The 13,580-nt window shown below is 43.0% G+C and overlaps 1 protein-coding gene across 4 annotated transcripts; it reads right to left on the bottom strand.

Moving 5' to 3' along the window:
* Window positions 1-282: 282 nt before the first annotated feature.
* On the bottom strand, window positions 283-13,306 carry zgc:158398 (uncharacterized protein LOC568894 homolog). Of its 4 annotated transcripts, none has more exons than XM_055919966.1 (7): window positions 12,818-13,305; window positions 12,535-12,697; window positions 10,237-10,501; window positions 9,965-10,070; window positions 9,647-9,797; window positions 1,666-1,806; window positions 283-1,512 (listed from the first exon to the last, which is right to left on the bottom strand). In XM_055919966.1, exons 1-7 carry the CDS (start codon window positions 12,835-12,837, stop codon window positions 1,492-1,494), a joined length of 867 nt encoding a protein of 288 aa, XP_055775941.1. In that variant the 5' UTR covers window positions 12,838-13,305; the 3' UTR covers window positions 283-1,491. The 4 variants fall into 4 exon arrangements, with proteins under 4 accessions (XP_055775941.1, XP_055775942.1, XP_055775940.1 ...); XM_055919967.1 differs by having other exon boundaries at window positions 1,771-1,806; XM_055919965.1 differs by having other exon boundaries at window positions 283-1,806; window positions 12,818-13,306.
* Window positions 13,307-13,580: the final 274 nt, after the last annotated feature.

Here is a 13,580-nt window from a genome sequence, read left to right as displayed (position 1 = left end):
TGAAAGTAATGGTTCACCTCTGCTGCTGGGATCCCATCCATGGATCAATAGCCACATGGTCAACAATATGATCAGGTTGGCAGGGTCTCAGTCCAGTACTACAGACCCATTAAGGTCATGGTGTCTCTGATGAAATCCTACATCTTCCAGTCTTCCATTGACATAAACCAACCATTTTGTGATCTGCATCTACAGTGAGCTCCAAAAGTATTGGGACTGAATTATTTGTTTTGGCTCTGTACACAAGCAGTTTGGAATTGAAATGATACAATGACTATGAGGTTAAAGTGCAGACTGTCAGCTTTAATTTGAGGGTATTCTCATCCACATCAGGTGAACCGTTTGGAAATTACAGCACTTTTTGTGCATAGTCCCATTTTAGAGGACCAAAAGTATTGGGTCAAATTCACTTAATGTATATGTGTATTAAAGTAGTCAAAAGTGTAGTATTTGGTCCCATATTCCTAGCACGCAATGATTATATCAAGCTTGTGACTCTAGAAACCTGTTGGATGCATTTGCGGTTTTTGTTGCGTTTCAGATTATTTTGCGCGCAAAATATACCCCCAAGACATGCTAACCTCTCACCATTACAATAACAAGGGAGGTTAGCATTTTTTTGTGGGGGGGTGTATGATATTCACGATTCATTCAAGACTATCCGTAATCATGGTAGCATCCACATTAATGTAGAAATGTTTAGGAAAACGTATTCCATTCTTATTTACAATAAGTGACTCAAATGACAATACGTGATTTACCATTCTTTTCTATTGGACATGAAATAACAAGCTTGATGTAAGCATTGCATGCTAGGAATTTGGGAACAAATACTAAACTTGACTATTTTAGTACACAAGTGAATTTGACTATTTTAGTACACAAGTCCCCTAAAATGGGGGGGGGGGGGGACTATGTACAAAAAGTGCTGTAATTCATTAAACAAATAAACTGTGCAAGATTCAACACAAGTGAACTTTGTAGGAGAAGTGATAAGATGGGGAAGACAGTACTGGTATCAAGGTGCAGTATGAAGAGATGGTTTTTCAGCCTGCTGCAGAAGATGGGCAGTGACTCCCAACTTTTCTTGACAGTGGTGGGGAGGACGCTCCAGAGAGAGGAGCTGGACTGGGATGAACAGCTGCAGGCGGCTCAGATGGATGGAAGTGCCAAGAGGCCTGAGCAGAATAAAACCACCTTAGGATGTGGCAACATGTTTAAATAAAATGTAAATATTTAATAACGTGCCCATTCACCCTGCAGTCATAACATGACAGAGTAGAACATCAAAAGTCTACCAGAGGGCAATGTTTGTGGACAGCATGGGTTGAGATCAACAACAGCAGCTAAGCAGTTTGAAATGAGATGCTCCATCAAACTCTGATCCCAACAGCAGAAGCAGCAGACTCTCAGAAAGAGTCCTTTATTCGAACCATCCTCCTTTCTTCCTTCTCTACTGGGTACTAGCTGCATGGTGTGGTTGAGACTGGTTCAGGAGTCAATCAGTGGCTCCTGTCACAGGGGGAAGCAGTGATAACGTCTTGAGTTAAATAACACTCACATAAACAACATGTCACTTAGATTGCAGAGCTGTAAATACTTCAACCCACTAACTGTATATTAGTTATATTATTATTATTAAATCAGAAAGATCAGAAACCTAACCCTTTGCAGTTCCAGGCCGTTGCTGTGGTAACGCCGTACGTGTGAGTGTGTGAGACTGGCGGAGAAGCAGAGCAGCACACACACCCCCAGCAGACACACACTCACCTGAATCAGATGCCTACTCGCCAGACCCAGCTCCTTCTGCAGAGTTACACACAAGTTTAGAGGCACTGACCTAGGGCAGTGTGTGTGTGTACCTTTGACAGCATGTGTTTGTATCTCAGGGAGTATTGAAAGACGGAACCATCAACTTTTTTTTCACAAATATTTTTCTTAATATTAACATTTGAAATATACATTTTTATACAACAAAGTATCAGCTATCACGCCATGTAAAGGAACAACCCAATTACATTTGTTTTTCTTCCATAAAATGCACCTAACTGGATTTATCAACTCCATCAGCCACCATAAAAGGCAATTTGTTATTTAATTGTGAAACACGTGTTTTAAAGTCGTTGATTGTTACATTCTAACAAATTATTCAAATATACACCGAACACTTGTTGGTTTTCATCAATGATCTCTTTGTACTTTCCCTCGATCCTGACTAGTCTTCCAGTCCCTGCTGCTGAAAAACCTTGCCACAGCGCGATGCTGTTACCATCATGCTTCACCGTAGGGATGGTACCAGGTTTCCTACAGCTGTGACTCTTGGCATTCAGGCCAAAGAGTTCAATCAGGCCAGAGAATGTTGTTTCTCATGGTGTGAGAGTCCTTTAGGTGTCTTTTGGCAAACTCCAAGCGGGCTGTCATGTCTTCAACTGAGGAGTGGCTTCCGTCAGGCCACTCCACCATAAAGGCCTGATTGGTAGAGTGCTGCAGAGATGGTTGTCATTCTGGACGGTTCTCCCATCTCCACAGAGGAATTCTGGAGCTCTGTCGGAGTGACCATTGGGTTCTCGGTCACCTCCCTGACCAAGGCCCATCTTCCCCGATTGCTCAGTTTGGCCGGGCGGCCAGCTCTAGGAAGAGTCTAATGATTCCTAACTTCTTCCATGTAAGAATGATGGAGGCCACTGTGTTCTTGGGGACCTTCAATGCTGCAGACATTTTGTTGACAATTCCTTCGACCTCATGGGTTAGTTTTTTCTCTGACATGCATTGTCAACTGTGGGACCTTATATAGACAGGTGTATGCCTTTCCAAATCATGTCCAATCAATTGAATTTACCACAGGTGGACTCCAATCAAGTTGTAGAAACATCAAGGATAATCATTGGAAACAGGATGCACCTGAGCTCAATTTCAGCTCTGAATACTTCTGTAAATAATGTAGTTTTTTTTTTTATATATACATTTGCAAACATTTCTAAAAACCTGTTTTTTGGTTTGTCATTATGGGGTATTGTGTGTGTATATCGAGGGGGGAAAAAACGATTAAATACATTTTACAATAAGGCTGTAACGTGACAAAATGTGGAAAAAGTCCAGGGGTCTGAATACTTTCCGAATGCACCATATGCCCTCCCAGGCCCATTGCTGCACCCCTGCCCAGTCATGTGAAATCCATAAATTAGGGCCTAATTTATTTATTTCAATTGACTGATTTTCTTATACAGTGGCAAGAAAAAGTATGTGAACCCTTGGGAATTACCTGGACTTCTGCATAATTTGGTCATCAAATTTGATCTGATCTTCATCTAAGTCAACAAAAGACAAACAGTGTGTTTAAACTAATTATTGTATTTTTCTTGTCTATATTGAATACATTATTTAAATATTCACAGTGTAGGTTGGGAAAAGTATGTGAACCCCTAGGCCAGGCATTCTCAAACTGGGGTACGTGCAATGCCGTCGGGGGTACGCCAAATAAAAATGTGATTTACATTTCTTTTCTCTTCCCCATATATTTTCCAACGGGGCAATACATTTGGGTGAGGTTTTTTTCCTCGCCTGAGTAGCCTTGTTTCACTGCCAAAAATAAAATTAAACCATCTAGTGTTCAGCGAAAGAACAACAATGTCAAATACAGGTAGCCTAGTCAAATAATTAACGTCCAATCACATTAACCGTTACTCTATAGCGGGAATTCCACTAACGGTCCGTATGTAGCCAAACGTAGCTGCTGCTCATGTTGGTATCTGTACTGATGGTGCAAAAGCCATGACAGGGAGACATAGTGGAGGTAATGCCCGTGCAAGCAATTGCTCCCGACGGAGGCTCTTGGCTGCCAAAGGAATGCCTGACTGCTTGAAAGACGTTTTGGACAGTGAAAATGGCTAGCTTTGTTAAAGCAAGGCCCCTGAACTCTCGTGTATTTTCTGCACTATGCAATATGGGCAGCGACCATGTAACGCTTTTACGACAGAAGTGCGCTGGTTATCAAAGGGCAAAGTATTGACACTTTTTTTTCATTGAGAGACGAGCTTAAAGTTCTCTTTACTGACCATAATTTCCACTTGTCTGACCGATTGAATGATAACGAGTTTCTCACACAACTGGCCTATCTGGGTGATGTTTTTTCTCACCTGAATGATCTGAATCTAGGATTACAGGGACTCTCCGCAACTATATTCAATGTGCGGGACAAAATTGAGGCTATGTTTAAGAAGTTGGAGCTCTTCTCTGTCTGCATTAACAAGGACAACACACAGGTCTTTCCATCATTATGATTTTTTGTATGCAAATGAACTCATGCTTACGGACAACGTCAAATGTGATACAGCGAAGCACCTGAGTGAGTTGGGTGCGCAATTACGCAGGTACTTTCCCGAAACGGATGACACAAAAAACTGGATTTGTTATCCCTTTCATGCCCTGCCTCCAGTCTACTTACCGATATCTGAAGAAGAGAGCCTCATCGAAATTGCAACAAGCAGTTCTGTGAAAATTTTATTTAAATCAGAAGCCACTGCCAGATTTCTGGATTGGGCTGCACTCAGAGTATCCTGCCTTGGCAAATCACGCTGTTAAGACATTGATGCCCTTTGCAACCACGTACCTATGTGAGAGTGGATTCTCGGCTCTCATTAGCTTGAAAACTAAATACAGGCACAGACTGTGTGGAAAATTATTTAAGACAGACTCTCCAATACAACCCAACATTGCAGAGGTATGTGCATCCTATCAAGCACACCCTTCTCATTAACCTGTGGTTATTCACAATTTTCAATTAACAAATAAGGTTTAATATGTACGATGGTTAAATAAAGAGCAAAATTATTGTTTATTATTCTATTATTATTTGTGCCCTGGTGCTATAAGAGCTCTTTGTCACTTTCCACGAGCCGGGTTGTGACAAAAACTCACACTCATTCTTATGTTTAATAAATGTATCGTATAGTGTGTGTGTGGCAGGTTTACAATGATGGCAAAAAAACAACATTTGAGAGTGCGCTGACCCTAGTGCTAGAGGGGGTACGCAGCTGATGTTAACCATTCCTCGAACAAAAGAGATATCAGAAGACCTAAGAATAAGAATTGTTTACTTGCATAAAGCTGGAAATGGTTGTAAAAGTATCTCTAAAAGCCTTGATGTTTATCCGTCCACGGTAAGACAAATTGTCTCTAAATGGAGAAAGTTCAGCACTGTTGCTACTCTCCCTAGGAGTGGCCGTCCTGCAAAGATGACTGCAAGAGCACAGCGCAGAATGCTCAATAAGGTTAAGAAGAATCTTAAAGTGTCAGCTTACAGAAATCTCTGGAACATGCTAACATCTCTGACGAGTCTACGATATGCAAGACACTAAACAAGAATGGTGTTCATGGGAGGACGCCACAGAAGAAGCTACTGCTGTCCAAAAAAACCATGGCTGCACATCTGAAGTTCGCAAAAGAGCACCTGGATGTTCCACAGTGCTACTGGCAAAATATTCTGTGGACAGCTGAAACTACAGTTGAGTTGTTTGGAAGGAACACACAACACTATGTGTGGAGAGAAAAAGGCCCAGCACACCAACATCAAAACCTCATCCCAACTGTAAAGTATGATGGAGGGAGCATCATGGTTTGGGGCTGCTTTGCTGCCTCAGGGCCTAGACAGCTTGCTATCGTCGACGGAAATATTCCCAAGTTTATTTAGACATTTTGCAGGAGAATGTTAGGCTATCTGTCTGCCAATTGAAGCTCAACAGAAGTTGGGTGATGCAACAGGATAACGACCCAAAACACAGAAGTAAATCAACAACAGAATTGATTCAACAGAAGAAAATACGCCTTCTGGAGTGGCCCAGTCAGAGTCCTGACCTCAGCCCGATTGAGATGCTGTGGCATGACCTCAAGAGAGCAGTTCACACCAGACATCCCAAGAAAATTGCTGAACTGAAACAGTTTTATAAAGAGGAATGGTCGAAAATTCCTCCTGACCGTTGTGCAGGTCTGATCCGCAACTACAGAAAACGTTTGGTTAAGGTTATTGCTGCCAAAGGAGGGTCAACCAGTTATTAAATCCAAGGGTTCACATACTTTTCCCACCCTGCACTGTGACTGTTTACACAGTGTGTCCAATAAAGACATGAAAACGTATAATTGTTTGTGTTATTAGTTTAAGCAGACTGTGTTTGTCTATTGTTGTGACCTAGATGAAGATCAGATCAAATTTGATGACCAATTTATGCAGAAATCCAGGTATTTCCAAAGGGTTCACATACTTTTTCTTGCCACCGTATGAACTGTAACTCAGGAAAATCTTCCAAATTGTTGCATGTTGGGTTTATATTTTTGTTCAATATATAATATATATCTCCAAACGTTGTTTTGTTTTATATCATTGCATAATGCTCCAGGGCTAATTTCGTTAGCATTTTGGCATGTTTTTTTAGATTCAGAACATAAAACATGATGACTCCTTGCTGTCCCCAGTCCACCTGGCCGTGTTGCTGCTCCAGTTTCAACTGTTCTGCCTGCGGCTATGGAACCCTGACCTGTTCACCGGACGTGCTACCTGTCCCAGACCTGCTGTTTTCAACTCTCTAGAGACCGCGGTAGAGATACTCTTAATGATCGGCTATGAAAAGCCAACTGACATTTACTCCTGAGGTGCTGGCTTGCTGCACCCTCGACAACTACTGTGATTATTATTATTTGACCCTGCTGGTCATTTATGAACATTTGAACATCTTGGCCATGTTCTGTTATAATCTCCACCCGGCACAGCCAGAAGAGGACTGGCCACCCCTCATAGCCTGGTTCCTCTCTAGGTTTCTTCCTAGGTTTTGGTCTTTCTAGGGAGTTTTTCCTAGCCACCGTGCTTCTACACCTGCATTGCTTGCTGTTAGGGGTTTTAGGCTGGGTTTCTGTACAGCACTTTGAGATATCAGCTGATGTACGAAGGGCTTTATAAATACATTTGATTTGATAAAACAAGATTTATAATGCAAACATTATGTCAAGCACAGCAAGCACTTCAATAGTTTAAGCATATTGCAGGACAATGAAGAATATCTTAACCTCTTAAGGGGGTTAGCAATCAGTGACGGAGTTCACAAGCCACTGACAGAGTTGACAACAGAAACTCAAGACAGATATTCTTGTCTTAAAGTTACCTACAAACATTAGTAAAATATGGGAAATTATTAAATTTGACAATTCCCAACAAAATATGACTATTCTATGAAGTCTTTCAGGCCCAGTTGACGTTAGATAAATCTGACAAAATTGCTTATTTAATTCATTATTCAAGTGGTATTCAAAGTAGCAATTTAGTTTTTCCTAAGTTGCTTTGTCTCTGAACCCTAATTCAAATAAAGTTCAGACTTATTCTAAAATAGATTAAATAAAACGTTTCCCTCATCAATCTACACACAATATCCCATAATGACGAAGCAAAAACAGTTTAGACATTTTAGCAAATGTATTAAAAATTCAAGTATTCAGACCCTTTGCTATGAGACTTGAAATTGAGCTCAGATGCATCCTGTTTCCATTGATCATCCTTTAGACGTTTCTACAACTTGATTGGAGTCCACCTGTGGTAAATTAAAGTGATTGGACATGATTTGGAAAGGCACACACCTGTCTATATAAGCTCCCACAGTTGACAGTGCATGTCAGAGCAAAAAGCAAGCCATGAGGTTGAAGGAATAGTCCGTAGAGCTCCGAGACAAGATTGTGTCGAGGCACAGATCTGGGGAAGGGTACCAAAAAATGTCTGCAGCATTGAAGGTCCCCAAGAACACAGGGCCTCCATCATTCTTAAATGGAAGAAGTTTGGGAACCACCGAGGCTCTTCCTAGAGCTGGCCGCCTGGCCAAACTGAGCAATCGGGGGAGAAGGGCCTTGGTCAGGGAGGTGACCAAGAACCCGATGGTCACTCTAACGGAGCGCTAGAGTTCCTCTGTAGAAATGGGAGAAACTTCCATCTCTGTAGCACTCCACTAATCAGGCCTTTATGGTAAAGTGGCCAGACAGAAGCCACTTCTCAGTAAAATGCACGACAGCCCGCTTGGAGTTTGCCAAAAGGCACCTAAAGACTCACAGGCCATGAGAAGCAAGATTCCCAAGTGTCACGTCTGGAGGAAACCTGGCACCATCCCTATGGTGATGCATGGTGGTGGCAGCATCATGTTGTGGGGATGTTTTTCAGCGGCAGGACCTGAGAGACTAGTCAGGATCGAGAGAAAGATGAACAGAGCAAAGTACAGAGAGATCCATGATGAAAATCTGCTCCAGAACGCTCAGGACCTCAGACTGGGGCAAAGGTTCACCTTCCAACAGGACAACGACCCTAAGCACACAGCCAAGACAACGCAGGAATGGCTTCTGGACAAGTCTCTGAATGTCCTTGAGTGGCCCAGCCAGAGCCCGGATTTAAACTCGATCAAACATCTCTGGAGAGACCTGAAAATAGCTGTGCAAATCTATCAAAAGTACAGAACTGTTCAGCCCATGGGTGGTCTTGTTGCACTACAGTTAATCAGGAGATGAAAGGGCCTCCCGAGTGGTGCAGTGATCTAAGGCACTGCCTCGCAGTGCTAGCTGTGCCACTGGAAATCCTGGTTCGAGTCCAGGCTATGTTGCAGCCGGCCGCGGCCGGGAGACCCATGGGGCGGCGCACAATTGGTCCAGCGTCATCCGGGTTAGGGGAGAGTTTGGCCGGCAGGGATGTCCTTGTCCCATCGCGATCTAGCGACTCCTGTGGCGGGCCGTTTGCATTGCACGCTAACACGTTCACCAGGTGTACGGTGTTTCCTCCGAGACATTGGTGCGGCTGGCTTCCGGGTTAAGCGGGTATTGTGTCAAGAAGCAGTGCAGCTTGGCCTAGTTGTGTTTTGGAGGACGCACGGTTCTCGACCTTTGCACGGTTCTCGACCTCTCCTGAGTCCGTACGGGAGTTGCAGCGATGGGACAAGACTAACTACCAATTGGATACCACGAAATTGGGGAGAAAAAGGAGTAAAAAAAAAGGAATAAAAAATAAATGATAATAACATCCGGAGATGAATTGGTTCTCATGGTATAGCTGACCTTGCTCATTTTGGATTCATTTATGATTTTAGATAAATCTGATGGAGTTGATCATAACTCCTGACAAATTTGATAAGAATCACAGTTTTGAGATAAATATTTCTTCAAGTCACAGGTGGCTATTGCAAGAAACTACATGTGATCATTTCTCTGTTAAAATATGTGGAAAATTACAAAAACGAATCTTTCCATGATAAAATTCCCCTAAATGTATTTTTTTTAAGATCAAATGAGATAAATTTTTTCAACTATTAAAATGAAATTTCCCTGTTGGACAAAGATTGTCCCGACTTTCAAGAATCCCTGACCTGCTAGCATGGCGGTGTGTAGGTTGTAGGTTGTGACTCAACTGAAATTTTAGAGCATGGCTGTGAGTGTGGGGTCGTGTGTATGTGCACCTGCGTTAGCATGGCTGTGAGTGTGGGGTCGTGTGTATGTGTACCTGCGTTAGCATGGCTGTGAGTGTGGGGTCGTGTGTATGTGTACCTGCGTTAGCATGGCTGTGAGTGTGGGGTCGTGTGTATGTGTACCTGCGTTAGCATGGCAGTGAGTGTGGGGTCGTGTGTATGTGTACCTGCGTTAGCATGGCGGTGAGTGTAGGATCAGGTGTGTACTGTAGACTGTAGCAAGACTGTGACGCTGAGAGCTTCTGGCTGCTTATCTCCATTGCAATCGCTCTGACAGGAGAGGATGTCCCTTCATTGGCAGGGCACACAGGTGGCAGCCTGGACATACATACACACACACGTTACAGAAGACACTAGACTTTACGCAGAGACACTCCAGAGGAGATAAGGCAGAAGTGCCATCTAGGCACTCTGTACAGAGCTGTATGCAACAGGTGAATGAACCAGTATATGGAAGACTAGGTATGTGTGTGTGTGTGACTCACAGGGCCGGAGGTAGGATGTGTGTAGGTGCGCTGACGATAAGGCAGGTGTGCGAGTTGCCCCCCACAGTTGGAGAGAACATCAGTGTCACGTTTACAGCCTCATTACCTGAGGAGACAGAGACAATTTAAACTTTTACTGCTGCTACTGTATAGTTATTTCACCATGGCACATAATTCTCATTTATGTATTATTAAGCATGTTTTCATCATATAAAACAAATTAAGCATAACATGAAATGTGCACCATTTGCCTATCGAGGACAAAAACTGACCTGTGAGTCCCAGCTGACTGGCCAATAACGTTCCATGGAGGCAGAGGTCGCTCAGCGATTGGATGTCTGAGCTGTCCATCACAGCCAGTGGCACCCAAAGGGACAACTGTGTGATGGATGGTGTGCTCTGGGTGGAGTTCAGCAATACTGTTCCACACACCTCCTCTTTCGCAAATGGAGGAGAGGAAACTGTCTCCATTGCTGTACCATTGGCTCTCGCACACAACTGGAGGTTGGCCAACGACGACAGGAAGTGGTTCCAGTCCTTTGAAAGAAAATGTGTATTTCCATTTCTCTGTACATATAGTGGTCTGCACTCATCTAGCCCTGAAGGGATTTTTTTAGCCTGCATGCCCAAGATGCATTGAGCAGAGCCAAAATCCAAAAGCTGTGCTCTGCAACACCTAGCAGTGTCACACTTTTGCCCCAGCTAACACCCAGATTACTACAATAATCAACTAATCACGATCTTCAGTTTAGAATGCAATTTCTTTAAATCAGCTGTGTTTGCTAGGGATGGGGGAAAATAGTGACACCTATCAGGCCCCCGAGGACTGGAATTGCCCAGGCCTGCTCTACTGTATGGACTAAAGTATAGGAACAACAAGGTAAAGGGGCAGTTCCCCAACCTCCGGCATAATGGTATAAGTTACCATGAATTTTGTTCTTCGCCTATTGGGTGTGTGTGTTGTATCTGTGGTTTGTCAAGGTTGGGAAAGTGGTGAGTGTGGCATAACTGTAGTGTTAAGAGTTGGGCACTTGGGCAGGCATTGTGTGTAATGTGTAGGGCTGGGCAGTATACCATAGTATTTTACTATAGACCGGTATTGATGCATGGACCAGTTTGGGTTTTTACTTTACCTTTTAAAACAGCATTTCAATGTTTAGTTTGTTAAATGTGATACGCAACTCTGGCGCGTGTAATGTGTGTTTTTATAGTTTACTCCGTTTGCTACTTGCAAGTTGTCTCTCTCGCTTCCCACACCAAGCCCTGCCCACTGTCACTCAAGGAGAGCAGTTGTTGCTCGACCATGGAGTCACGAGCACTTCACTTGCCGTTCACTTTGCAGTCTGCATGGTCAGACGCAACAAGATGTTGGGTGACAATGATGCTGCTTTCTATAATTACACTATTTGTTTGTGTATCTTAATGTCTACAAACAGCTTTCTTTTCTTAGCAAGTTGTGGCTAAGACAAATCATGTTAGCCACTAATGTTAATCGCTAGCTAAATGCAAAGAGAGAGGACTCATCATTGTATCTGTGACAGTGCCATTGAAGAAATCTCCATTTTGAAGTAGTCAATTTTCTTCTTCACGATTGGCTGATCCCTCCTGACGACCTGGTTGGACATGAAGTCGGAGGTCCCACCCAGTTGACTACATTAAAATGGTGGAAGCCCTCAATGGTGCAGCCCATGCTAATATGGCCTTTTCGCCACTAGAGGCCTCTATCATTTTCTATGGCTAAATGTAATCAGTCAGAGCAAACATAACTTGCTAATATACAGCCTGATACCAGTGCTGGGGTAGGCCTAGATCAATATGTTGTTTGTGCAACGGTATCTTCTAAATCAGCGAGGAATAGGCAAAGCATGAATATATTAGCTAACTACATGAAGTGAATACCATAGAGATAGATACAGATGAGTCCTTTATATCTGTACCATTAGTCTGTGACAGCACGGGCAGCACCATTGAGGCTACAACCCATAGGAATTCCCATCCAGTTGACTACTTTAAAATGGTGGAAGCCCTCAACGGCGCTGCCCATGCTAAAATGGCCTGTTGGCCACTAGATGCCTCTATCATTCTCTATGGAGAATACACATGTACTGTAACATCGTATATGGTCCCCTAGAAAACACTGACAATCAATTTGGTTCCGACCCTGTCAAAATAATAACTCCCCGGCTTATTCCTTTGTTGTCATTTCAAACAGCAATGTATTCTAAATGCTGTCCATTATATTCTAATTGTTGAACTACAATAATAATTTCAACAGTTCACCAATAAACTGCTCTAGGCCTAGATTTTTGACCCATATCTATCATACAGCGCTTATTAGCACTACTTGACAGTGTGGAAATGATAACAAAAGTGCAGGAAATGTATAAATCAAACAGAATGGTGAATGCCCCATTGAAAACACTTATAATTAATGTATTACCACTCTAGGGTCGTGAATATTTATCACTTTTATTATTCAAAAACATAAAATACCGTCAAATGTGAAAAATATAATATGATATTTTGGCCATATCACCAAGCCCAAACTGTGTGTGTAATGTATGTTGTACCTGCGTGTTTGGATTGGGCAGGCGGTGTGTGTGCGTGTATGACCCGAGGCTTAGGAAGGTGAGGGCAAGGGTCAGCACACAGAGGAAGAAGGTGACCCCAGGAGGATGCTGGGAAACATAGTCCCTTAGATTAGCAACTGGCTGCCAGGAGCCCATCACACACCTGTAACACACACAACAGATTGCTGATATAAAAAAAACTGACGACAATACAGGAGTCAGGCAAACATTCCATAAACGCATTGCATTCGCCACAAAACGATTTAGCAACAACATACGTTACCTGGCTTGTGGGATCATCATACAGACAGGTCCACAGGGGTGACGTTGGTTTAGTCCAACGTCGAGCCGTTCTCTGCAATGCTACCTCGCGTTGCTTGCCATGTCAAGACAACGGAATTTACCAGTCAAAGTACAACTTTTGTAGCTGTCGTTGCTTTTCTTAATAGCAAAAGCCAAGCGCCTAGCTAGCCATACAGTTCCGTACAATCTACAACTCGCTAACGTTACTATAGTTAAACTGGATCGGTAGAAAGTTAATCAGCTAGCAAGCAGCTTTTGTTTAATGCAAGCTAAATCATGATTTTTCTAAGCTAGCTACATCTAAAGTATGCAGTTCACATGAGAAGACCAGCTAGTACAAATAAAGCAAGTTAGTTCGTTACATTTCTAACCTATGTCTGAGAATTTGGACCATATTGTTTTGAAAGACAAACTAGTATTCTGCCAGCAGCACAAACAATGACGTCAATTTGTATGGTAATGAAGAATCCTTCAAAATAAAAACCCGCACATTTTATTCTTCACATGTTTCGTAAACAAACAGGTTAAGATTAACAGTGAAATGTGTATTTACGGGCACTTCCCAACAATGCAGAGGGGGGGGGGGGGGGGGGGGGGGTTCATTGTTCACTATGTTCACAACGTTGGTATCAGCAAACCACTTGCCCACACAACGCCATTCATGCTGTCTGCCATCTGCCCGGTACAGTTGAAACCGCGATTCATCCGTGAGGAGCACACTTCTCCAGCGTGCCAGTGGTCAT

The sequence above is a fragment of the Salvelinus fontinalis genome, chromosome 4 (assembly GCF_029448725.1).
Source record: "Salvelinus fontinalis isolate EN_2023a chromosome 4, ASM2944872v1, whole genome shotgun sequence".
Taxonomy (NCBI): domain Eukaryota; kingdom Metazoa; phylum Chordata; class Actinopteri; order Salmoniformes; family Salmonidae; genus Salvelinus; species Salvelinus fontinalis.
This window is presented reverse-complemented; position numbering and strand designations above follow the sequence as displayed.

Coding starts and splice junctions, on each gene's coding strand:
- zgc:158398 (XM_055919965.1), bottom strand. CDS start 12,837: ATGATGATCCCACAAGCCAG. Junction 10,502..12,534: donor TGCCCAATCCAAACACGCAG/GTACAACATACA, acceptor TTTCTTTCAAAG/GACTGGAACCACTTCCTGTC. Junction 10,071..10,236: donor CAGTCAGCTGGGACTCACAG/GTCAGTTTTTGT, acceptor CTGTCTCCTCAG/GTAATGAGGCTGTAAACGTG.